At 38.6% G+C, this 27,439-nt stretch overlaps 1 protein-coding gene across 11 annotated transcripts; it reads right to left on the minus strand.

Annotated features, from left to right (window-relative positions):
* Window positions 1-26,941, minus strand: LOC120414979 (muscle LIM protein 1). Of its 11 annotated transcripts, none has more exons than XM_039576314.1 (10): window positions 26,787-26,941; window positions 20,012-20,267; window positions 14,277-14,439; window positions 7,289-7,400; window positions 4,767-4,863; window positions 4,068-4,164; window positions 3,661-3,957; window positions 3,279-3,599; window positions 3,095-3,145; window positions 1-1,575 (listed from the first exon to the last, which is right to left on the minus strand). In XM_039576314.1, the coding sequence occupies exons 2-10, from the start codon at window positions 20,124-20,126 to the stop codon at window positions 1,299-1,301; spliced, it is 1,530 nt and encodes a 509-aa protein (XP_039432248.1). In that variant the 5' UTR covers window positions 20,127-20,267; window positions 26,787-26,941; the 3' UTR covers window positions 1-1,298. The 11 variants fall into 11 exon arrangements, 10 of the variants coding, with proteins under 10 accessions (XP_039432248.1, XP_039432254.1, XP_039432250.1 ...); XM_039576320.2 differs by lacking the exons at window positions 4,068-4,164; window positions 4,767-4,863 and adding exons at window positions 4,306-4,393; window positions 4,472-4,568 and having other exon boundaries at window positions 26,787-26,940; XM_039576316.2 differs by having other exon boundaries at window positions 26,778-26,924.
* Between the last annotated feature and the right edge of the window lie 498 nt (window positions 26,942-27,439).

The following is a 27,439-nucleotide window of genomic DNA, read 5'->3' on the forward strand; positions in this document are numbered from 1 at the left end:
TAGTTTTTTACGCAGATTTTTATTGAATAAATATCATTTTTGTTTTTTTTTTTACATTACGAGACGTAATAAGTTACCTAACTTAGCGCAATTATATATAGATTATTAATTAGCAAAATTACAGTAATGATGATAGCAAAATGTGATGCAAAGAAACAATTCTTCGCAGTTTTTTGTTGTTGTTGTTTTGATCTCAGATTAATTGTATAAAAAAGTATCTAACCGCCTACCACATGTTCCTCATAAAAACTAGGAGTAGCATTTTTTCGGTCGTTTTAAACTTTCTTTAATATCTTTCGCTATCTAGCACTAGCATTTTAAAGTTGTCAGAGTGTGTCTGTGTGTTATGTTTGATGTAAAACACGTCTGTGTCGTTGTTTCCGCTGCGCGTGTATGTGCGTGTGTACGTGTGAGATGTTTTTTTAAATAGTAATAAATTAACTTAGGTTTTTCGTCGCGTTACTCAATCCATTCACTAGCTTGCTGTTAAAATTCACATCGGCTAAGCTGGTATTCTCGCATGTATTCGTGTTTGTCAATGCTTCATCTAGTAAATAAAGTAAACAATTAAAGTAAAATTTTGAAAACTAACCGTACCTTAACGAGTTCGTGTTAAAAGTGGATTTTTGGGTATGTCTCACAATGGATTCGCTTCTCTAATGTTATGTTAAGTTTTCTCGTAAGCAAACACCACTAAGCCGCTTTCTCTCAATTTCTACGCAGTAAGTTGTAAGGAAAGTAAAATATTTAAACAGTTTATGTGTGTAAGGTTCGGCTTTGTTTGAATGTACATGAGTTGAGATGAGTTTTGCACAGTTTTTGGATCTTGTTCTTTCTGGTGATCGCAGGGTTTGGAACCCTTCGCCCTGGTCGTTCGCAATAGCCTACATTACTAGATGCTTTGGACTGCTCATTTGCTCATCTGTTTAAAGGTTCAAAATTTTGAAGTTTCCTGTTGAATTTGATTGTTCATTTTTTTTTGTTGAGCAGCAAAGCCCTCATACTAACATCTTACACTTCTGGTTGATTTGTCAGAGACTTTGAACTACGGTAAGCAACGAAATGTGAACGATTTTTTGACGGATTCGTGGACAGCGGGAAATGTTTAGCAGAAAAAAAGGGTTCGTCTCTCCACTGTCGTTGTCGTCGTCGCGTGTGGAAAGCTTTGAAAAATACATTTGGGCTTTTCTTTCTCTGGTAATTGTAACAAATATAAAAAAGAGTTTGTAATAATAAAGTAAAATAAAACCGGGATTGCTGTAAGGGGTTTTTTTAGGGGGAGGATATGGTTGGGCAGCTTAGGTCATCGTGAGCGCTCCGGCGCCGATGCCGAAGCCGACGCCACGTGGGCCGTAGTTCCGGCCGTAGCAGCCTCTGCAGTAGATCTCTCCGTTCGGGGCGTCGTTCAGGTTGGTCGAGTCGAGCGACTTGTGGCAGTCGAAACAGCTGAAGCACCGCTTGTGCCACACCAGGTTCTTGCTCAGCATCTTTTCGGCCTCGTACACGGCGTATCCGCAGCGGCGGCAACCCTTGCCGTCCTTGGCCTTGGGGCCGCTCATCGGCTTAACGTCGGTTCTGCACGCAGGGTGTAACGTGGGAAAGGTGGATAGGAAGATGAGAATAAAAGCGGTTGATTAGAACGTGAGTTTCAATGTAGCATGTGGTATCATAATTTTTTTCCAATTGATTTAACTAAGATTAATCTTAGGATAGCTGAACAAATGAATATGATTAGATATTATGCCAAACATCTAATGAATTCTTGAATGAAATTTATCAAATTTTGTACAATTAAAAGATTTTTACAATGATGGAAATATGATATGGTCAATTTTTAGAATCAAATTTTATCTCGCTCATTCGACTTCAAGTCTTGATTTCTCTAAACATTAGTATGAACAGTAAAAAATATGAATTGAATACCAAGTGTAGTGTTGACTTTTTTTTATTTCCCTAGAAAAGGTACTTTAGTAAGTTAAGTTAGGCCGTTGCAAATATTTTTCAAAGTTTATGTCAAAGTTGTCCTGAATAATCAGGGGGCAAAAAATATATTTTTTCGAAAAACTTCAAAATTTTAATGAAAATTAAAGTTTACTCAACTGAAAACCAGTTAAAATGCATTTTCCCGCGTTTGTAATCATATTCAGCATGTTTGAACTCCATTGAAAACATTTTAAATTTTCATGAAATACCAATGTACAGTCTCACGAAAAGTTTTTTTTTTGCGAAAAAAAATCCGTCAATACCTCGATATTTTCAAAACTAATGATTGGAAAGCAACTGTACGCCTGTAAAATGCATTTTAAAACACTTTTTTCATCCAAATGTTGAAACCTAGGCTTGTCATTTCAATTTTTATATTTTTTATTTTTTTTTTTTGTATGGACAGCTGCAAAATTTGTATGGAAAATTTTATGGACAAACTAATGATGCAAAATGGCTTCTTTGGGCCCCCCGATAGCACCAAAAAAGTTTCAGGCGGATTTAAAAATACAAAAAAAAATCGAATGACCGAAAACTCAGACAATTGCTCAGTAACAGTCTTTCGACGAGTGCTGAAAAAGTCATTTGTTGCAACGAGTTGAATACAACGTTTTTTTGCAATTCCAGAAAACACTCCTTGAATTTGACTTTTTTCAGTGAAACTTCGGTTTCCACGCTTGAATGTTATTTGCCGTCAGGATAAGTGTCAAACTCCAAAACCGTCTCGAAACGTGTTACTTTTTGATTCAAGTGCTGAAAAGATGACCTTTTCAGCACCCAAATGGATGTTGGAAAGGGCTTTTCAATATGGTTATTTTTGGGTATCAACGGAATAGCAAAAATAGAAGTATAAATTAAACAAAACCTTCATAAATAAATAGATATAAACTTTTCAGGTTTGAAATCAAGTTTTGTGGATCTGTAAAGGCCAAAAGATGAGACATTTAAAGCTGTACAAAATGACGTTCGTGTGATGAAAGGGGAGGATGTAGCGTTGTGTTGTTTTACACCTCGACCCGAGTTTTTCGTATCGATGAATGAAAATATTTACAAATGCAAAATATGGTCACTCTAAACTGCATAATCTCACGCAGATCATCATGTGGCTTACCCTTCCATAGCCTGAGCCAAAGCATCGGCAATCAACGGCGAAAATTCATTTCTGATGTAGCGAGCAACAATTAGATGGGACGAGAACATAATAGGGTTGGGGGTTAGTTTTCAAATTTTGAATTTGGAATTTCGGCATGGAATTGTAACCTTTTTAATAAGGTGTCCAAAATTGAGATACTTACAGCACCGGGGCGGACTGCGCATCGGTCGACACCAGCGTCGGCGTGTGGCCAAAGCCGAAGCCCTTCGGTCCGAACAGCTTGCCGTAGCAGGCGCGGCAGTGGATCTCCTTGTCCGGGCCGTCGCACGCGATCATCGAATCCAGCGGCCGGTGGCACTCGGCACAGTTGAAGCACTTCTTGTGCCACATGGTGCCCTTGGCCAGCTGCTGCTCGGCGGCAAACACCATTCCACCGCACCGCGGACAACCCTGGCCGGCGGGCGCTTTGATGCTGGTCGTGTCGTTGATCACCATCGGCTTCTGGGAGGCCATCTGTTCCTCGCTGGGAAAGGAGATTGTTAGTTGAGAAGGTCACGTAAAGTGCGCGAGCAAGTCGGACTCACGTCATGCAGTCGGTCTGCAGGAAGCCGGAGCCGCAGGCGAATCCGTATCCGTGCGGGCCCCACTTTTTGCCGTAGCAGGTCTTGCAGTACACGTCGTTATCCGGACCGTCGCAAGCGATGATCGAGTCCAGCGTCTTGGTACAGTCGCGGCACTTGTAGCACTTGCGATGCCACTCGCGGCCCTTGGACAGAACCTGTTCGGCGGCGAACACGACTCCGCCGCAGCGCGGGCAACCCTGGCCCGGGGAAGCCTTGATGGCACCCGTGTCAATGGCCGACGGCTTGATCGAAAATTCGCTACCGAGGGAGAATGAGGGAATTGGATTAGGTTCAGGGAAATTTTGAGGTTATGACGCAGGTCAACGCGTGACAGTCACTAACTGAACCAAGTGTGGAATCGGTTGTACCTTTGCAGATCTAAATCCCTAGCGTCGCACATCAGACCCAGGAAGGATATGCCCGAGTGGCCGTACCCTCGGGAACCGAATCTACTGGCATAGCATCCTGCGGAGAGGACAATTCAAATCAAGTCTTGCTAAGATCCACATTTCACATACAGACACGGACACGGTTCTCACAGGTTACAGTTAGTGACAGTACCACGGGTAGAGTGAAAAGACCAAGAGTTACCCAAACGGAACCTACCTGATAATGTCGGTGCTATCGGTTTGCAAGGCTCCACCGCCTTGACCGTAGCCGTATCCCTTCGGGCCAAACTTTTTACCGTAGCACACTGCGAAAGACACAGAGTGGACATTCAACATACAAGAGAGACCATCAAGTCAGAGCCCGAGCCAGATCGTATACCAACCTCGGCAGTAGATTTCACGATCCGGACCCTCGCAGCAGTTCACCGAGTCCAGATTCTTCTTGCACTCGCCACACTTGAAGCATCCCTTATGGTAGGCCTGCGGGAGGAACATTCAACGGACAAAGAAACAGATAAAGTTACAGGTACTTGGACACGTCCGGTTAGTGAGACATTAGTCGCTGCTACTTGAACAGATAGCGCGTGGCGCGCGGTAAGCTTATTTACAACTATACATCTACGTCTGAGAACCAAGGAAACATTTAGTATTCCTCCCACAAAGATCTAACTAATCTACCTCGGCAGTAGATTTCTTTGTCCGGACCATCGCAGTGGATCGTCGAGTCCAGGGTGCGGTTGCAGACTAGGCACTTGAAGCAGCGTCGGTGGTAGCCCTGCGGATATTTTTGGTTAGTTGGGGAAGCGAAGCGAAAAAAATAAAATGAGGCAAGATTAGTATCAAGAAAGCATTGCGCAAGATATATATTGAAAGATCTGCTTGTTTTGCGAAATTTGATTTAAAAATCGATTATTTGATGCCCACATAGCAATAATGTTGAGTATTTTTTTTTGTCAAAATCGAAGTTTTGAGAATTTTTTTGGTGCTTTCAAAAAAGTATTTTTTTTGTCTAAATGTATGAAAAATTCCCAATCATTTGATACCCATACTGAAAAAACTCAAAATTTAATTATTTTTTTCACAAATGCAAATGCTTTGTGAAAATTATGGAGCATTTTCAAAAAATGTACAGTCGACTCTCTGGTTGTCAATATCTAAGGGACCGTCGAGGAAGAGAAGCATCAGTTTACAGAACAATGCAAAAAGAAGACTCGATTGAAATTTGTTTTTTCTTGATAACCAGCTATGGAAGAGAATCATAGCAACGTCCAGCAAACAAAAACACCCTTCAAAGCTTCGTTTCTCAAAGAAAAATGTCTATGCAAGCCATGAGAAAGTGAGATTATTGACAACCGGAATAGATATTGTCCGTTTCTCTCGAAGGTAACGTCATGATTTTAAATCCGGACACTTAGTAGCATATCATTTTCGTTATAGCTGACAAAAAATCATGTAATAAGTTGGAAATGAACAGTCAGTTTTAACAGCCAGTTTTAAGAGGATGCATGCAAAATAGGCTGGTATGCCGCGTGTCTTTTTTGGGAATACGCGCAATATTTAAAGCAAAAACGAATCCAAGGGGCCATCGAGGAAGAGATCCTTCGAGCAAGAAAAAATATCGAGGATAAAGACAATCGAAGTATGCAGTTTGAAGAGACTGAAGAATTCATCGGTACATGGAGAAATATTGATAACGAAGAGATCGGCAGCCAGAGAATCGACAAGCTGTCGATCTTCTCGATATCAATATTGCTCCAGCTGCCAAAAACATTTTAAGTTTCTCAAGAAGTATGCTTGATTTTATGTTCTATAATTTGAAACCTCCCACTCTCGACGGTCCCTTCAATATCGACAGCGAGCGAGTCCACTGTATAGTTATTTAAAATTTCAAAACCTTTGTTACACACATTGCAATAACCAGAATTTAGAGTTTTTTAAAAGAAATACATAGTTTTGTGAAATTTTTTAATTGTTTTTAATAATCATGATGATCTGTAAAATTTATGCGAACTTGAAAATTTAAAATTGATTTTTTTTCTCTAAAATAAATCGGTTTACAGATGAATTCTTCAGTCCCTTAAAACTGCATAGGTACTTTGATTATCTTGTTTCCTCGATATTTTCTCTTGCTTTAAGGATATTGAAATTTGTTTGATTTTGTTTGGTGAACGTTGCTATGATTCTCTCCCATAGTAAGGTATTGTACCTTATTTTCAATCGAATCTTCATCTTACCGGATAGTCAACTGTATCATATTGTTCAGTAATCAGCATTTAAAGGACGTGCAGAAGAAGAATCTAAGCATTTTTGAAGTTGTGAATACGACCTGGATCCACTATTCAGACTGTATAATAAGAAACTATTAATTATGTGTTTTTTGTAGATTGATTATCTGAATTTCGTTCGAACAACTTTAGATAGTAAAAATTCTAGATTATTAAGTCTGCAAGTAAAAAAATATTTATTTTCCTAAAACTGATAAATTTTAGGTCGCGTACAAATTTGATGTCGGCGAAAAAAATGATTGATTGCTTGGCGTCAAATTTCAATTACAAATCAAACGAACATTAACATAATTTGAGAAAATTTTCATGAAAATATGATAAAGTAACATAGTCGCAAAACAAATTGTTTTGTTGTACAGAGCGGGTTCGCATATTTAAACGGATTCTGAATTCGAAAATTGGAACGACTGACAGCTGTCAAAGGTTGAAATCATGTGCTCGGAAATCATCGAACAATGGGTTTTCAAAATGTCAACATCAGTTTGACAACTATACTTAAAAATGATAGTTCAACATTCTTTAGTACACTCAAACCCCGATGGCTTGACACCAACTGTTGTCAAACGAATGGGGCCACTTTTTAGTTTATCACCCTTTTTACATGGAGTTCACACACACTACCAAACGTTTGTTTTGATAGTTGGCGTGAGCACCGGGTAAAAAGTGATAGTTCATCACTTTTTAGTTTTACTTTGTCAATCCAACGGGGTACAAACTAAAAAGTGTCAATCGAAAAAGTGACCAACCACGGGGGTTGAGTGTAAAAAGTTGATGAAATAAAAAAAAAAAAAGTCCGACAATTGCAAACAAAGAAAAACCAAAGCATTAAAAAGCTGCATTTTCGTGCATCAAAAGCGAAAAAAAAACTAAAAACAACACAAGCAATAGGACATAAAAATAAAAAAAGAAACTCACTCTTCCACGTGCCAACATTTGCTCGGCCATGTAAACAAATCCACCACAACGAGGGCAACCTTCTCCTTCGGGTGCTTTCGATATCGGTTTCGGCTCAGTGTGCCCGTTAGTTCTGTATGTATGCGATTTTGTGTGTTTTTTGGTTGTTGTTGGGGGTGGCGAATGATCAGGTGGCATATATGTGTGACGGTTGTTTGTATTGGTGGTGAACAATGGCGGAAGAGAATGGATGAGAAAACGAAAAAGAGAAAAAAAAGACAGAATTAGTGGATTTTTGTTTCTACTTCTTTCGACGTACACCTGGTTGGGTGTACTTATAATGTATGATAAATTGGATTATTTTGAAAAAGAAAACACAGAGAAGAAATTAGGTACAACAGATAGACATCTCTCACAGTACTCGGTTGAGTGTACTTAATTTAATCTCGGGACAAGGTCAAGTCCCCCGTTTTTATTTTCCTTTCAGTCATGTGTCCGACTTTACTTCGCTAATGTCTCAATTCACATCTCATATGTTATAGACAACAATTTTATTCTGTGACAATTTGCAACTCCAGGGCACTTTCCTTATCCTTTTTTGAAAGAGGTACGGAAATATATTAAAGAAATAGTTTGTTTGCGAAAATTTAAACAATTTTACAAGATCCAAGAAGGCCGGATAGTCGATGGGATAGAATAAGTAAAGAAAGATAGTATGAACATGTTAGTATGGTAAACCGGTGTTTGTATTTGTGTGTTATGATCTGATTAAGGCAAGAGGGTGATACATGCAGTATTTATAAAAGAGTGTGAGTGAGTGTGAATGTGTATGTGAGAGGGTGTGACAAAAGCACAAGCAAAATACAACATTGCGCTGGTGAGACACAAAAACAAACAAAAACACAAACTCGGAAGATCATCGTTTCCAACGGTTTGAGCTGTCAAAATAACTGTTACACAAAATGGATAGTGGAAAGGGTAGAGACGATACACAAACAAAAGAGAGTCAAACAAAACTTGGAGGAAACATTAGGGGTTACAACAATAACACGACAAAAAACAACAGATAACAAAGTGGCTCACCGATCAAATGTCAAAATACACGTACAAGAGAGGCGACACGCCAGACGTTTCAGGTTGTGGCTTTGTTTTGGTTTTATGTTTGGCTTTACACGGGGTTTTTTTGTATGTATTTTTTCAGGGACGGTTCGAGACACGCAACAAATACATCAGACACGGTCCAACAGACGGTTGATATGCATGGGACACACACACATGTATAGTGGAACAATGGACAAAACAGGGAGGGCATTTTCTCCGCCTACTATCAAAAGTTTGGAGATATGAGACTGACCGAGGGGGGCATACAATGTGGTTGTATGTATGCGACGGGTCACTTGGATGACGTTTCGAGAAAGGTTTTTGAATGTTTCTGTGTTTTCGAGTATGTTGATGGGCTTTGTTCAAGCGTGTGTACATTTGGGCACTGCACTTTTGTTTACGGTGTAATTTACATTTATTGACAAAGGACTTTGTCTTAAAGCTCTATCTGCGGTGTCAATGCAAAATTTTTCGAAAATGTAGCGTTACCGTCGCAAGCCCTCGGCGTGACATTCTGTTTCTGTTGCGTAGATGCCGTGAAAACTATTTAAGCTAAAAGTTAGCCTCTAGAGGATTTAGTGTCCATCAGACTTTCATCAAAGACGGACCTTACGTTGGGAATTTTATTGCTCACACACACACACGCAGGTGGTGCACGAACTTGAGAGGAGGTCCAAGAAGTTATTGACGGTAGCCAGAACGGTCACCGGAATACCGAAATTATTGGGAACAATTTGGTAGGATATCGGTCACACCCGGAGTGGCCAGTGCCCTGTGGGAAGGTTCTACCGGGAGGACATTTACGGAACCATACAAATTTGGGCAATATGGGTATCAAAATTCATGGTTTTTGATACTGGTAATGAAAATTACCATTTTGGCAGGATTGGCCACACCCGGAGTGGCCATTGCCCTGAGGGAAGGTTCTACCGGGAGGACATTTACGGAACCATACAAATTTGGGCAATATGGGTATCAAAATTCATGGTTTTTGATACTGGTAATGAAAATTACCATTTTGGCAGGATTGGCCACACCCGGAGTGGCCATTGCCCTGAGGGAAGGTTCTACCGGGAGGACATTTACGGAACCATACAAATTTGGGCAATATGGGTATCAAAATTCATGGTTTTTGATACTGGTAATGAAAATGACCATTTTGGCAGGATTGGCCACACCCGGAGTGGCCATTGCCCTGAGGGAAGGTTCTACCGGGAGGACATTTACGGAACCATACAAATTTGGGCAATATGGGTATCAAAATTCATGGTTTTTGATACTGGTAATGAAAATTACCATTTTGGCAGGATTGGCCACACCCGGAGTGGCCATTGCCCTGAGGGAAGGTTCTACCGGGAGGACATTTACGGAACCATACAAATTTGGGCAATATGGGTATCAAAATTCATGGTTTTTGATACTGGTAATGAAAATTACCATTTTGGCAGGATTGGCCACACCCGGAGTGGCCATTGCCCTGAGGGAAGGTTCTACCGGGAGGACATTTACGGAACCATACAAATTTGGGCAATATGGGTATCAAAATTCATGGTTTTTGATACTGGTAATGAAAATGACCATTTTGGCAGGATTGGCCACACCCGGAGTGGCCATTGCCCTGAGGGAAGGTTCTACCGGGAGGACATTTACGGAACCATACAAATTTGGGCAATATGGGTATCAAAATTCATGGTTTTTGATACTGGTAATGAAAATTACCATTTTGGCAGGATTGGCCACACCCGGAGTGGCCATTGCCCTGAGGGAAGGTTCTACCGGGAGGACATTTACGGAACCATACAAATTTGGGCAATATGGGTATCAAAATTCATGGTTTTTGATACTGGTAATGAAAATTACCATTTTGGCAGGATTGACCACACCCGGAGTGGCCATTGCCCTGTGGGAAGGTTCTACCGGGAGGACATTTACGGAACCATACGACTTGGGGCAATATGGGTATCAAAATTCATGGTTTTTGATACAGGTGATGAAAATGGCCATTTTGGCAGAATTGGCCACACCCGGAGTGGCCAGTGCCCTGAGGGAAGGTTCTACCGGGAGGACATTTACGGAACCATACGACTTGGGGCAATATGCGTATCAAAATTCATGGTTTTTGATACTGGTGATGAAAATGGCCATTTTGGCAGGATGGTCCACAACCGGAGTGGCCATTGCCCTGAGGGAAGGTTCTACCGGGAGGACATTTACGGAACCATACAAATTTGGGCAATATGGGTATCAAAATTCATGGTTTTTGATACTGGTAATGAAAATGGCCATTTTGGCAGGATTGGCCACACCCGGAGTGGCCAGTCCCCTGAGGGAAGGTTCTACCGGGAGGATATTTACGGAGCCATACGACTTGGGGCAATATGCGTATCAAAATTCATGGTTTTTGATACTGGTAATGAAAATGAACATTTTGGCAGGATTGGCCACACCCGGAGTGGCCATGGGTATCAAAATTCATGGTTTTTGATACTGGTAATGAAAATGGCCATTTTGGCAGGATTGGCCACACCCAGAGTGGCCAGTGCCCTGAGGGAAGGTTCTACCGGGAGGATATTTACGGAACCATACGACTTGGGGCAATATGCGTATCAAAATTCATGGTTTTTGATACTGGTGATGAAAATGCTCATTTTGGCAGGATTGGCCACACCCGGAGTGGCTATTGCCCTGAGGGAAGGTTCTACCGGGAGGACATTTACGGAACCATACAAATTTGGGCAATATGGGTATCAAAATTCATGGTTTTGCCAAAAAAACTTTGTCCTAAGGGCACTGTCTACGGGTGTCAATCCAAAATTTCGCGAAGCGAAAGTGTAACGATTTGTGTAATTGTTTAAACGCTTATATCTTCCACCCAATTCAAGCAATCTGCATGCTTTATCCACCAAACGAAAGGGGAGTCTTAAATTGCAAGTAGACTATTTCACAAAGTTGATAAAACTTTGTTAAAGTATTCAAAAGTTAAGATGAAAATAAAAAATGAATGCAGGAAAAATACCGGCTGCTGATTGGCTGAGAGCACTTAGCAAATTTTGCATCCTCTTCTGTTTTCGTGGAACTGTCACGCGAGAATGTTGCACCACTGTTGCCACATTTCATGCGAACTATTTAAGCTAACAGATAGCCTCGGAAAAATTCAGTGCCTTACGAGGTTTCGACAAAAGCGGATCCACGGTGGTAATTTTATTGCTCACACACACACACACGCACACATTGAAAGACACAGTTTGTGCACTAAATTGGGAGGAATTCTGTTCTTATGAAGATTGTAAGGACGGTCACCGGACCAGAATGATTTGGGGCAATGGGCTTGGGACCACATTTATAGGATATTGGCCACACCCGGAGTGGCCAGTGCCCTCGGGAAGGTTCTACCGGGGGTCATTAATCGAACCATACGACTTGGGCCAATATGGGTATCAAAATTCATGGTTTTTTAAACTGGTAATGAAAATGGCCATTTTGACTGGATTGGCCACACCCGGCGTGGCCAGTGCCCTTGGGAAGGTTCTACCGGGGGGACATTAATCGAACCATACGACTTGGGGCAATATGGGTATCAAAATTCATGGTTTTTTAAACTGGTAATGAAAATGGCCATTTTGACTGGATTGGCCACACCCGGAGTGGCCAGTGCCCTCGGGAAGGTTCTACCGTGGGGACATCAATCGAACCATACGACTTGGGGCAAGGTTCTACCGGGGGGACATTAATCGAACTATTCGACTTGGGGCAATATGGGTACCAAAATTCATGGTTTTTGATACTGGACATGAAAATTACCATTTTGATTGGACATTTTCCGAACCATACTTGTTTTGGCAATTTATTTCCACAGAGGTGCCAAAGATTGAAAACATTTTATAGGAATAAATTATTTTGGATTAAGTACATAGGCAATGTTTTAAAAATATAAAATAAAATAGAATATTTTTTAGGAGTTTTGTACAAAGTTCTTTGTCATATTGGTCATGTAGAACATAACCACCTGCACCTTTTTTTCAATGGTGCGACGTGAGTTTTGTGTGTATTGGTGATTTTAGTTTTATTTACCAAGCATGTGCTATCAACATTGAAAGTTTTCGAAATCACATAATAATCAAAATCCTTAGTTCGCGCGTGACAATATACAAAACGGAATGAAATTAGTCACAGGTGATTTATTCAAAATCAATTTATTTCATTTAATTGTTTTACATTTTACGAAGTGGCCAAAAATCAGTAAAAATTTCACAATTCAAGAAGCTTCCTACAAACTAAACTTGGGTTAAATATTTGACTCCGTTGGTATGCTGCATTTACTTGTGTTTTTTTTTCTCATGGTTGCATAACAGAACACATTATCTTTACTTTGATTAACAAAAATACTTATTTTGTTTGAACACTCTACAATCATTTAAAACGAAACAAAACCCGAAACTATCGTCGTTCATATGTATTACTCAACTTTACTTAGATATTCATATCTGTGTATGTGTGTTTATGTTTTAATGATATAGAATACAAGGAAGAATTATTTATAGTATGCCTGGCAAATACGATGTTTTTTCAAAGTACAAAATTGTTAGATTTAGTTTATATTCTCCTCAATATTACGACGTTTGTTGTGTGTGCGCGCGTTAAATGACTTTCTCATGGTGCCAAAATTTGAGGAAAAAACTTTTGCTCGTTGTGTTGAAGTTTTGTGAAGTTTTCTTCATTGTTTATTATTTAAAATAATCTGCTTACTCTCTCTTTCTCTCTCTTACTCTCTCCTAAACGGGATTTTTTTCAAAAGATCTTATCGTTCAACTGGTGCCGGTTGGGACTTGTATTACGACACTGGCAGAGTTTACTTGCTGGAATGACAGTGGTTGATTGTTTGGTTGTAGTGGTGGTTTGGTGATAGTCAGTGGATGTTAAAATATATATAGTAGCATTTGCGGTGGTGGTTGGTGGTTTTTGGTGGTTGTGGTGGTGGTAGTTGCAGGTGGTGTCGCATTTATATATATATTTTTATGAAACAAGAGAAATGAAGAACAGAAAATGAAGTAAATCAGCATGCATCGAAGGGTTTACATATGTATATCGTAATCAACAAAATTGAATTTAATAATTGCTTGATAAGAAATAAATTAAAAATTGGATTTGTCGTTAGTTTCAAGCAATTTTTAAAATTCAATGGACAGGTTTACAAAAAAGTTCTAGAAAACTAACAAAAAAACTTATCATTTCATCAACACGGGAGAAAAGGGGTGAACTAAACATTTGAAAACACTCCGGGTAAGTTTGAGTACACGGACAAAAATTGTTCCCAAAATCGTGGAAATCGAACCATGAAATTTGAACACTTTGTTCAAACAATCGTGAACGTTTGTTCACAATTTTGGGAACTCATTTTTCTCCGTGTACGTAGAGAATGTTAAGAGTTTCCGTTTAAGTTTTTTTGTACAACAATGTCCTAAATGTTCTACATGGATGCTCTTAACGTAGAAATCATTAAATCAACCGTTTAACGAAGCTGACATGTCAAAAAACAAAATGGAAAAAGGCCCTTATGAAATTGTCTCGGATTTAAGATAGGGAATCTGATTAGTCGAATGTTTACTGATCAATGTAGATGATACTGTAAGGCAAAAGTCTAAGGAAAGGCCTGTCTACACCAAACTCAAGTGCTCCTTGTAGAGATTGTGAATAGATTTATCGTTATTCAATTCACGTAAATCAATTCTCAATGTTTGAACTGAAAATAAAGACGGACTCCCTCATACCAATAAAGGGGACTATTGTTTAACCAATTTAGACTTGAAAGTGTGCGTTTATCAAAACTACTCTTGAATTGGGAGTTACGACACGGAGACACACACTCATTTTTATGCTAAGGAGAAACCAATTAGAGGGGGACACTTACCCTTCGGTCTGGAATTGGGCACCGGAGTCCATCGACAGGCAGCCGGCACCGCCACCGAATCCGTAACCCTTGGGTCCGTACTTGCGGCCGTGGCAATTTTTGCAGTACAGCTCGTTCTCGTGCTCGGCGCAGTTGGTCGAGTCGAGCATCTTGCCGCACATTCCTAGGGGAGGAGAAAGAAACAAATAGTGTTATTAGAAGGTTATACTGGTATTTTTTTTAAATCAGACATAAATTCTTTAAAAAATAGGTTTGAGATTTTGGGTGTGAAGAAATCTACTGACTTAATGTGGTTTTTGTGATTAATATAAAACAATGATTTTGTGATCGGTGAGAAGACAATATAGGATGTTAAAATTTGTTCATCTTGATAGAAAATTAATTATGGAAAACAAGTTCAGCTAAAAGTTGAAGATATTGATCAGAAATCCAAAATCGAGACATACTTCTGATTAACCAAGCATCTCCATTAAACTAATCATGAAGTTGTATTTCAATGGAGTATTCAGTTTTTGGTCAAGTTAGTGTTAGATCTTATGTTTATCGTTCCCTTTTTTATTGTGAACATGTTAACATGTCAATTTACCCCGTTTCTGATTTATATTTGATAAAAAATGTACTTTGGACTTATGGAATCCACCTCTGTGGAAAAAGTCGATCCTAATTGGTTTAGTTTTGCATATTTCTTTTATATTTTAAACGATAAATTCTATTTCAGATTTTTTCAAAAGTAATTACAATCTAATTTTGTCCTGTTTTCTGCTCCATTTAGAAGATCAATCAATCAAAAAGTTAAATGTAGCAAATCAATCCGCCGAAAAAAACAACGCTCTAACAAACCGCTAAATTTAGATAACTAGGCGCCTGGTGCGCCACACATGCGTTCACTCTAGAGGGGTGGTTTCGTGTGCAATTTTCACCACAAACTCGGGGCCATAAACATTGTGGCACTATGTATAAACTGCCGACATCCGGGGCCACTCCGGCTCCGGAAAAGTCAAAAATTAAAAATAAATTGCTTTCCAATTTTCACGAGAATTTGTGGTTAAACTGCCTTCTGGAATGGCCAAATGTCACGTCTCATTAAGAAGGGGACGATGAAAAGTTATCCCATCAAGTTTTGGACTATGGAATACAAAGAAGTATTTTTTTCTTTAAATTTTTTATTTAAATTTTGGAACATGACACGAAATTGTCTAGATATTTTTTTAAAGTAATCCCAAAATTTTGAAAAAAGCCCCCTTTCGAGCCGAGTCTACTGGCCTGGCTTGGGGTCATTTGTCGTGACCGAAGTGCATTCGTGGAGCCGCACGGTTGCCAAATAAATAACTCTAATTGAAAAATTCTTGGCAACGTGCCGCAGCCGACAAGTTTCGACAGGCGACGGAGACGGGTGACCTCGTTTTTGGGGGTGCGTTGGATGCCGGCGGCGACCGACGACGAAATGTTAATTAAGAGTGTGCGGAGTTGGCCACTGCAGAAGCAGCTGTTTGGCTTATTATGCTAGGGCCGTGGGCGCCATTTTGCGTAAGCGTCGAATGAAATGTCAATTTAAATTAAGGACAAGGTATTTAGATTTTTTTTACTGTAGAAAAAATCGATAGAGTAAAGGTACAAACGATATTTTATATAATCAGTTTATTTCAACAAATTTGAAGAAAAACAAACATAACTAAGTGCAGTATAACCCACGGGTCTTAGCGGTTTTTATTGCAAGATTTCAATTCGCAAAAAAGGCTTGGCCTGGTACATTTTTGTTTGTACCAACACCAAGAAGATGACTCCTACAATTGGAATAATCTAACGTCTTAACTTAACAGTCAGGTCAATTGGGACTGAGCCCTGAGCTAAGGTTAGAGGCAGCCACGCTAACCACTGAACAACCCACAACAATTTAAAAAAAATAAATACTTCAAGTACAGTACTTGTCAGAAGGGTCAGAAGATGTTGACATCAAGAACAAGCAGGACAGACCCTTTGTTTACGCTTCGGCTTTGGTCCATTTACATTGATTAAGTGAAATTTTTTTTCAAATGTGACAAAAAATTTGACAGAAATTGTGTTTTTTTTAAATTGATTATGGCGAACACTGGCACCTGAATTATTTCGCTTTGTTATTATTTGTTGACGTTTGCCTGATTTGTAACTGCATCCTTGCGCATCTTTTGGTACATATGACATTGAAGTTTTGAGCTCCCTAGAGCTCGTTACAGGCCTTCAAAGTTAGGCATTTTTTCGAAAAATCGTCCCCAGCAAAAAAATATGCGTCGCACCTCGCGACGCCCGAGACGCAATTTGATTTTGCTAGGGCCGATTTTTCGAAAAAAATGCCTAACTTTGAAGGCCTGTAACGAGCTCTAGGGAGCTCAAAACTTCAATGTCATATGTACCAAAAGATGCGCAAGGATGCAGTTACAAATCAGGCAAACGTCAACAAATAATAACAAAGCGAAATAATTCAGGTGCCAGTGTACGCCACCGAGCTCTAGGGAGCTCAAAACTTCAAAACTACCAAAAGATGCGCAAGGATCTGGCCTACACGCCAGTGATGTTTTTGGTAAACGAAAAAATCTTTTTTTACGGGTTATATGCCATTGAAAATTGAAGGGCGGAGCGCCAGCTCCTGTTACGTCCAATCAAGCTCATATTTGGGATTTAGGCCCAGTACGCCTACCGGAACCAGCCCCTGAATGCCCGCCAAAAAGTTATTTTTGTTACATTCTAATGGGTATGCATTGTCATATTGAAATACGTGCATCAATTTTTATAGAGCTGATGTTTTACTTGTATTTAAGGCTGTTGCAAATATATTTTAAAGTTTATGTTGCCCTTCATAATCGGTCCAAAAATCAGGGGGCAAATAAATATTTTTTCAAAAATCTTCAAAATTTTAACGGAACTGTGAGTGTAATCACCTTTAAATATTTTAGAATGCATTCCCCTGTGTTTATAAACCTTTTTCACATGTTCAAGTTTGTTTAAAAATATTTTAAATTTTTGTAAAATTCCGTTGAACAGCGCTGCAAAAAGGTTTTTTTTTCGGCTAGAAAATAATTTCATCAATACTTAGATATTTTGAAAACTAATGTTTGCAAAACATTAAGGCAAGTGTAAACAGTAGTTTATGCAACAAGTTGCAAATAGAAGATTTTTTCAGCACGAGTTGAACATTTATCCAACGAGGTTTACCGAGTTGGATAAATACGACGAGTTGCTAACAACATTTTTTGAAATTCCGAAATTCAACGTTCAAAACAAAAAAAAAAACTTTTTGCAATTCCGTCGTGAAACTACTTACTTTTCCTGTCATTCTTGAACGACGAAATAGCCTTCTTTTCTGTACCAAAAATAACAGAATCGAATAGCAACACTTTTCAAAATAAATGCTGAAAAGTTTTACTTTTCAGCACTGAAATGGGTGCTGAAAAGTTGAACTTTTCAGCACTTGTTTCGAAAAGTAACACTTTTCAACATTTTTTTGATTTAATCGATTTATTGACAAAAAATATGAAAATTTGACTTAAAATTTCACTCTAAGGGTGTTTATCGGAATTGCCAAAAATGTTGTATGGAACTAGTTGCAAAACTTGATTTTTTCAGCACTCTTCGTATTTATCCAACTCGGTGAACCTCGTTGGATAAATGTACGACTCGTGCTGAAAAAATCCTCTTTTTGCAACTTGTTGCATAATAGTAGTTTATGCAACAAGTTGCAAAAAGAGGATTTTTTCAGCACGAGTCGTACATTTATCCAACGAGGTTCACCGAGTTGGATAAATACAAAGAGTGCTGAAAAATCAAGTTTTGCAACGAGTTCCATACAACATTTTTTGCAATTCCATAAAACACACACTGAGTGAAATTTTATGTCAAATTTTCATGTATTTTGTCAATAAATCGTTTAAATCAAAAAAATGTTGAAAAGTGTTACTTTTCGAAACAAGTGCTGAAAAGTTCAAATTTTCAGCACCCATTTGAGTGCTGAAAAGTAGAACTTTTCAGCATTTGTTTTGAAAAGTGTTGCTATTCGATTCTGTTATTTTTGGTACAGAAAAGTAGGCTATTTCGTCGTTCAAGAATGACAAGAAAAGTAAGTAGTTTCACGACGGAATTGCAAAAATGTATTTTAAAACACTTCTCATTCAAATGTTAGTACCATGGCTTGTGATCCCCCCCCCCCCCCCCACACTTTCTCGACTTTGGCCAGAGTCGAGGGACATAAACTTCAACAAATATTCGCAATGGCCTAAATAACAAGGAAATCTTTACTTTTAATTAATTCAAGGTTTTTATTTCAACAGTCATTTATTTTTTATTATTTTGTTTGAAAATTCAATAATAATTTTGAAATTCATAGCTAAGAAAATTATAAACAAAACAGCAATGTTTTTTGATCACGTGGCATGTTTTACATGCATTATTAAACTGCAAACCAATTAAAGAAATAAGGAAGCACATTGCCAAATAATCGTTGAAAAAAAAATAAACTAATTACCAGTCTTAGTAAAACATTCAATTAGTAAAATTAAAATAAAATAAAATTAATATTAATAAAATATATAAAATTAGAAAACTATTAAAAACAATTCCAAGAATTTATTTTAATCAAAACAAAAATTACAATTATGTCAAATCTCTCATCATGAAAAATGTCATTTGTGTACTTGGAGAAAGATCAGTTCCCAAAATCGTGAACATAGAATTGGGAACCACGAGGAAAGTTTTCAAATGTCATGGTACGTTTTCAAAAATATACCATGAAATTTTCACACTTTATTCTTGGTTCCCGATTTTATGAACGATCGTTCACGATTTTGGGAACGCATTTTTAGACGGTGTCCTCAGTTATGTCTTTACAAATTATTAGCTATGTGAGTTTCTTTTTTTTTGAAAATATAAAAAGCTTTTCTTTATTTATAATTTCAGCACGAAAAGCCCAACCCACTTTTTTAGATTGACAATAGGTACCTAAAGCCATACGTAATTTTTTTAATTTAAGTGTAAAAAATACGATAAAAACCAGTTCAGATATTGTTTTGTTCATTTTAATGCAAAAAATAAATAAATTGACAAGACTAGATTTTTCCCCCCTTGGAACGAGCTCTCAATTAGGACCTTTTCTACCAAGAATGCGAAGTTATTTGTTTTTGATTGATTGATGGATCTTCACCTTTTGAATCCTTTGCGGTCGTACAAAGGGTCATAGTACTCAGAAAATTTAGCATTATCGTTGTGAACAATAATATCTTAAATTTAATTTTAGTTCTAGGACCCAATTTAAATTATAAAAATATTCATTTAGTTCAGTTAATTTTAACCGACATCATCTAAAAACAGCGCGCTCGTTCGTTAAATCATTTTCCACCGCCTAACAACGCAACAGCTGTCAACGCGAATAAAAATCTACGTCACTCGCTCGAGAATGGTTATTTTTATTTTTATGGCTTCCCCATTTTAAAGTGTAAAGAAGCAAAGAAATAAGAAACACTTCTAACAAGCCGGTCATTTCGGAGGACGCACAACACCACCCAACACTCTCCTCACGAGACCGATCGTCGGCAAATGTGTCAACAAAGGAACACTTCGCGCGTTTACGTCGGTCGTGACGAGCATTCACGATCGCGATCGTGCGTTCTGTGAGTTTGTGTGCGTTTAACGAGTTTTTGAACGGTTACGGGAGGGAGGAAAACGTTGCGTAACTTCATTTTTTTTTTGCTTTTTTCTCTTGTACTTACCGCACTTGAAGCATCCTTTGTGCCATTTGTGTCCACCGGCGACTCGTTCCTCGGCGGCGTAGACCGACTTGCCGCACTTGGGGCACTTGGGGTTCTCAGCTGGCTTGAACGGCATCTTGGCTGGTTCTCGGTTCTGGAGCTAGTTTCACAAGGTGTAAAAAAATCGGACCTCAAAGGGGCTTTTGCACACTAACACGCACGCACACTCGGAACTTTTTCGTCGTTTAGTCGATGTGAAAGATTCTTATTCTCCGGCCTAGATTCCTTGATGATTTTTTTTTTCGGGAGTTATACACATACACACGAACGCAGTTGGTTACGTAGTCGTTTTTTATGTGGATTTTTGCGGAAAAGAAGGAAGAGATTATACATGAATCTTATGTAAAAATTAGGGTGGAAACACTGGGCACACTTCAAGTCACAACAAGTCCTAAGCCTTGGCTATTTGCAAAAACTATTCTTCTGGAGAAACGCGCGATTAATCTTTTTGCGAGGATCGTCTACTGGTGGTGGCAGCTACTGAGGGATCTCTTTTTACATGTGTGTTTGTGGAACTTGTGGAGGTTCGGTTGAAAGGTAGAGGACCGTATTTTACATTGCACAACCGCCGGAGGACACCACGAAGAACGTACTGCGGGCGGTTCACGACGAATCGGGTTAGTGAAGAGCCGTGCGATCACGTCGGTTCACGATCGTGCATCGGTCGATTAGATAACAGCCATACACTGTAGTAGGCTTAGACGATGAACCGCTGAACGTCGTTGGTTCGACCACAAATGATCTAGTAGTCCTGTTGGGCAGGTTTTGCTACACCCAAACAAAATACCTGCTTCAATCAATGTCTTTAACTGACACAAAGGCTAAAGTTGTCTATAGAGCTATCTACGTGCGCATGTATTGCGTGTACGTACACGAAAAAGATTGAGGTTAAATTTTGTACCCGCCAGCAAAACAAATGGTGTGCTAGTGTGCGTGAAAGCAGGCTTAGATAACTCTATACGCAACTTAGATGAGAGCACATTGAATTAAAAATTCCAGTTCAGCATGTCCCAAATATGGAGATGTAATGTGGAGAGTTAACAAGTGCAATGTGTTGTTCAACTCATACATATTGCAACATTCTTGCAACATCTATGCAACTTACTGAATGTTGTTCTTGTAACCTGGATCTTATAAACCGTATGTCGAATGACCGCGGTCCTACGACACCCGGGAGCGCCGCGGCTACTGTCAACAACCGAACACTATCCGCTGTGTTGGTGCACTCTGTGTGCGTTTGTGCACAAGTGCAGTGCGATGCAACTTTGCAACGCAATCGCGCGCTAAAAATAAGCCTGAACAGTCTGAACAGCAGACGTTCAGCGGCGCCGATGTTGTCGCCGTGCGGCGAGTTCTGTTTACGTTACGTCGTAGGTCGGGCCTGTGGTCGCGCAATCCAAGTCACGCGTTGCGGCATCAACTAGCGAAGAAGCAGCAGCAGCTGCAACAGTGTTGCAGTTGCGTGCGAGGGATTCGCGGTTTGACGGAAATCTAGTAGGCGAGATGTTGTTTCGGCGAAGGGGAGGAGGGGTTTGCACTAATTTTGGTTCCTTGCCACCTGTTCGACGCGGGTCTTCTTCGCGCGATGATGGTTGCTTTGATCGGATGCGTGCAGTTTTGAGGTTTGCTAGCAGATCTTGTGGGAAGGGGTCGAGCTAATGGAGCTTGTCGTTATGGGTTTGAGGCAGCTGTAGGGGATCTTGAGATGTCAGAAAACGACTAACTTTCGTCAATTTTTACCTTATTACTGATAAAATAGCATTTACCTTCAAGCTCATGAAAACGCTTTTATGCCACCAAGACTCGAGCCGGAGCCTCTTTGCCTCTGAGTCAAAATGATAGTTTAGTTCTCTCCGTTAATGTTAAATCGGTTATCGGTCGGTTCTTACCATTAAATGGCAGTATAAATGAAATGAGATAAATCAAGAAGATTTTTTTGTGAATATCATTGCTAGCACCACTCAAATTCATTCATTTCGTTTTGTTTACAAACATTCAAGTTCATCTAGGAAAAGTGACAGGTCATTTTTCAACGTCTGACGCTACACCTGCAAGTTTTATTGTGAAGTCGGTGTTCTGCCGAATAATCCAGATGATGATTTTTTGAGTTTCTTCTAACCGAACTTTCGTGCGTGAGAGAGGAGAGCCGTGTTCCCTTCGGATTTTTTCTCTTGATGAACGTCCAACGATTTTCCTTTGAATAAGATTCTTCCATCTCTGGACATGACTTACCAGATATTTATATTTTTTTCTCTAGGCTATGATGACGTACACAGTAAAAACAATTGGGTACTAAAGCCCTATGTCAATTTTTCATGTACAACGGTAAAAAACACGATAAAAAACCATTTCTGATCCCTTTTTTTCATTTTAATGCAAAATTTTTTTTTGACAAGACAACATTTTTCCGATGGATCAACTATGGTCCCCTTGGAACGAGCTGTCAAGTAGGAGCTTTTCTGTCAAGAAGGACCGCGAGGTTAATTTTTCAAAATTGATTTAAAAATCCATTTTAAACTCTTTGTGCTCGTACAAAGGGTCATTGTTCTCAGAAAAATAAGCTTTATCGCTATAAACAATAATATCAGCAATCTAAGCTTCATTTTAGGACCCAATTATGGTTATAATACATCTGGGAATTGTAACAGATTTTGTGTATTTTTTAATCATAAACTGTTGATTTTTTTGTCATTTTTTAGGTATTTAGGCATAATTAATTAAAAAATGTAAATGATGTATAGTTAGACCCGTCAAGTTGGACAAAGTTGGTGTTAAAAGAACGGTGTCACACAGAAAAACAAGACACGGTGTTCAAAAAATAAGAAAATCAAAATATCTACATCATACCAAGTAAAATTTGAAAGATTGATTAGTGTCAGTAGCCACACGACACGACAGCTTGTGACTCAAAATTTAATTTCACATCCAATTTTTTCTTCATCTTGTCACTTTCAGCTAAATAATTGCGTTCTCGTGCCGCTGAGTTATGCAAGTGTTTTCACTCGTACAAATTGGTGAAATAATTATGTTCACCCATCATTCCACAGTCAGCAAAGCATTACTTCCCACTCTCAAGAGTATAAAAAATCCTCAATCTTAATTACCTTCTCGTGCTGGCACATCGTCAGATAAATTGCCTGAATCCAACGGGCAACATTCCACGCGTGTTTTTCACTCTCTCTTGTTGCTTTTTTTTTGCTGTGTGTCAAGAATCAACTCACGAGATTCACACCCACGCACGGTTGAAGTGTGTTTTTCCCACCCACGCCAGGCGGAGTGGCACACGCACTTTTCCTCGCCCGATTTCGCTGTGGTGCAGTGGGCAAAAAACGCATCCGTTCCACTTCAGCGAGTTTCCCTCTTCCTTTTAGTAAAAATAAAGACAATTCGGTGAAAAACAAATTCCACCAGGTGTTTTTTTTTGCTTTTAATAGGGTAAAGAAACAATTTTTGGTTAAGATTTCTTAATTTTTTCCTAATATAGCATTAAACACACTATAATAAAGTTCATAAGACTGTTGTTTAGGAAATTCAAAATAAAAATTTTAAAAGTTGAACCAAATCACCGCATTTACTCTATCTGAAATAAAGAGCAACAAAACGCTCTTTTGGCAAGGAGCCATGTTGAACCGGTCGTCGAAAAACTAGTCCACGACGGTTTATAAATACTTTTTGTTGCATTTTGGATACCGGTATAGGAAGGCAGAAGGAAGGTGGTAGGGACACTTTCTACAGCTGGAAATATACGGGACTGTCTGGAAATTTACGGTCCGATTTTGTCTAATTCTGTGTGATTTTTTAGAATATCTGGAGTATTCATCAAATCAAGATTGTTATTTCTAGAACCTTGGAGCACGACATTTATCAAGCATCGAGCGGCTCCACCAAAACATTTGAACTATTTCTGTTCTGGGGAATTGCATGGTTGATCATGATTCTCCATTAATATTTTGCAAATTAATTGGTTCGGTGTTGCTTTTTGTGCGCAAATTTGGAATAATATATCTTGTCTTTTATAATATAAGCTTCCTAATTGGTCCTAATTTGAATGATAATTTTTTATTTGATAACGATTTGCATTTCAATTCGATTCAACATATCTTTTACTTTTTCAAACAGTCCAGATTCTGAAATGTTGCCGTTTAAGGAGTTTTAAGACTATGCCAAACAAACTCGCACTTTTTGCTAGTTGGTCTGCTTTGTTTGTTTGTCTGTATTTGTTAGCAGAAACGTCAGCCTGCATACATTTGGCTTTGTTTATAGTTTGCCGCAAATAAGTTTGCGGGTTTGGCCAACTCAAGTAGGAAAAAGTGTAAGTTTTTTTTTGTCACTGTCCAAAACCTCCTTTACATTACGTTTATTAGATATATTTCATTTTTTTAAATGGTTCAGAATGGAAACATTTAGATCATGAACAATGATACAAAAAATTTCAATAATATCTTAAAATATCATTAATTTTTTGTTGTCATTTTTGTCATTTATTGTGATCAGAAGCATATACTAAAGAAAATGAGTTGATGAAAAATGACACAAATTATTTAAAAATGTAGCATTTTTTATCTGAAAATATTGTGTTTTGTTTACAGTTATTTATTTCTGTTCCAAGCATTATTTTGAATACTTTGAAAATGATTAGGTTAAACATTTAAAATTTTTCGATCAGCAGTTTAAACTATATAAAATAAGCTGCTGAAATTGATTTTGGTTAATCATAAAATAAACATGGCAGAACATATTTAATGTTTTCACTAACAATATATAGTTAAGTTTACAGTTTTTTTTGACCTTTTGTTTTTATTTGGAATGTTTTAAAAAGATTATGTTAAAACAGTGTTTCTCAACCGGTGAGGAATTCCCCCCTGGGAGGGAATTTGACCATTCTTGGGGGGAATGAGGATGCAATATAATGTTTTTGTTTTGAACGTTTTTGCTGAAAACTTAAAAAAAATCTAGGGCATTTTTAACAAAATGTAATACTTATAATTATTTTCAAATTGCTTGTGAAATGCGTGAATTTCTCTGCCATTTTTGGTCGTTTTTTTTTTTGAAAATGTCTAAAATACGATTATTTAAAAAATACGATTATAAATTAAAAATTATGAATGTTTTTTCCAAAAAATAAATTTCTCTGAAGTTTCATTTTGTTTGAAACATGAAGAGTTCTCGAATATCTTAGTTCTAGTTTTCAAAAATTAGCTGTACTAAATGTATGTGAATCTGTGATACAGAATTCATGTCAATTATTTCAAATATGAGCAGTGCATCATTTTTTATAATTTCCTCGATTTCTGTTTTTTTCGGTTATGAGCTAATCTTTATCTTAATTTTTCTTTAGACATTTGCATTCCATTGACCATGAGCAGCAAAAAATGACAAAACAAATCGCTGATTGCAAGAGTAGAAAAATATTTCGTAATTTTAGCCAAAATTATGATTGTTGTGAATTGATACTTAATTTATAATTGAAGGGGGGAATGGAGGAGTTGAAAATAATCCAATTTCTCAAATTCATACTATTTTGCGGCCGATTAAACAACAATTTCCTAAACTTATCCTTGAATGTACGTTGCAAACTAAACAGTTCAAAACAAAAAAAAAATGATTTGAGTGCTGAAAAGATGAACTTTTCAGTACTTAAATCGAAATTGAAACTTTTCCTAAGACTTGTGCAAAAAATACATACAAATGCACAAATCACTATTTTTGAAAAACTCATGGGAGTGCCTTTTGAAAAACAACTGAATTATCGATGTTATTTTTGGATCTGATTTACATTTTCAAGAGAAACAGTGATGTGTTTTTTATTCAAAGAAAAAAATGTTTTTTTTTTTTCAAGGGAAAAAAAATGCAATTAAAACGCCACAAATCACCTCCACAATTTTCCAACTTGCCAGCTCATCAGCATTTTGGCTGCAGCAAAAACCACGATCAAGCGCCTAAAAATAGCAATTTTCTCCGGGCAATGCATTTTGCCGCACAAACACACACACACACACACTCACAAGCACCACCTTCCATGAGGATGGGGCGTGAAAATTCCATCCCGACAATTGGGATTGCATAATTTTCGTGGAAAAATTGCAGTACGACTCCGTGAGGCGGTTTCTTCGAGAAAATACGGTCCTCAAATGTAGCGAGTTTTCGTCGCCCAAAAATAGCTGTAGCCACAATTAGCAGATCATCGTCATTCTGGACACTGATTTTTTTTTCTCGCGGACGAGGTTGAGTTTATTTTTCGCACATCACTTCTCAATTTTGTGTCACTTTGCCATGAACTGGTTTGACTGGTCACTTATTTTAAGTCACCGTCGTCACTTTGAGTTGTTTTTTGGTTCAAGGATTTTTTTTTCACTTTTCGTTCTCCAGAATAATAGTTGTTCACATTTAGTTGAAGTTTTTCCCAAATGTTGCACTTTTCACAGTCCATTGAGTGTCCTTTAGATATGTCTTGCTTTAAGTTCCAATAACCTTCACACTGTTCTATTCGACACTGGTACTTTCAAATTCAGCGGAGCACACTGCACTTTTCGATGGTATCGAGCCGAGCGATCCTTGCAGACTGATCGAGCAGGTTCTGGTCCCACCGGCAGCCAGCAGCAGTTGCCTCGCGGAACGTGTCGCACCGAGACGAGCAAAAAAAAAATCTAGGACGCGTGTGCCCAGGTAAGCGAGAGGTCGTCCAGTAGAGACCTCCTCGTCGTCGAAGAATAAAAAAAAATCTCACTTTGCTCACCCACAAACTCCACGCGGCGGAATATCTCTGACACTATCAACCGTCGTAATTCGAATGATTGAATGGGGTGGCGTGCACTCGGTAGTCTATGTATCGAACTGCACACGGCACGCCACTTCTTTAAACGGCCAAAAAGTGCCATCGAGCACAAACACAGAGACATACGCACACACACACTTTCAAACGTTGGTGGCGGAAAATTCTTTCAGCTAGCTGGTGGAAATATGAACACCGCAGTCGTACCTTTCGAGAGACGTGCGCGGAGGATTTTCGCGCGCACGCTACCCGAGATCAAGGCACAGATATTCACACGTTATTTGGGAGATTTGCGGAAGATTAAGGTAGCACGACTAATGTGATCAGTGATTATTCTTTTGAAAACAAAACTGATCAAAGTGGAATGAATTTGATGGAAAAAGGCTCAATATAATGTTATGGACTGTTCATAAAAATGGACATGTGAATACAGTCAAGACTCAATTATCCGAAGGCTTCGGAAAAAAATCACTTTGGATAATCGAATCCAGCTGGAGGAATGCGCCCAGCAGCACAAAGCGCGCGTCAAGTGCGCGAACAGTGGCGGAAACCACACGGTGAATTTCCGTGGCTGTGCCGCGCCCCGTCCCGCCAACCTCCGAAGACATCGAGCTCGA

The sequence above is a fragment of the Culex pipiens genome, chromosome 2, assembly GCF_016801865.2.
Source record: "Culex pipiens pallens isolate TS chromosome 2, TS_CPP_V2, whole genome shotgun sequence".
Lineage (NCBI taxonomy): Eukaryota > Metazoa > Arthropoda > Insecta > Diptera > Culicidae > Culex > Culex pipiens.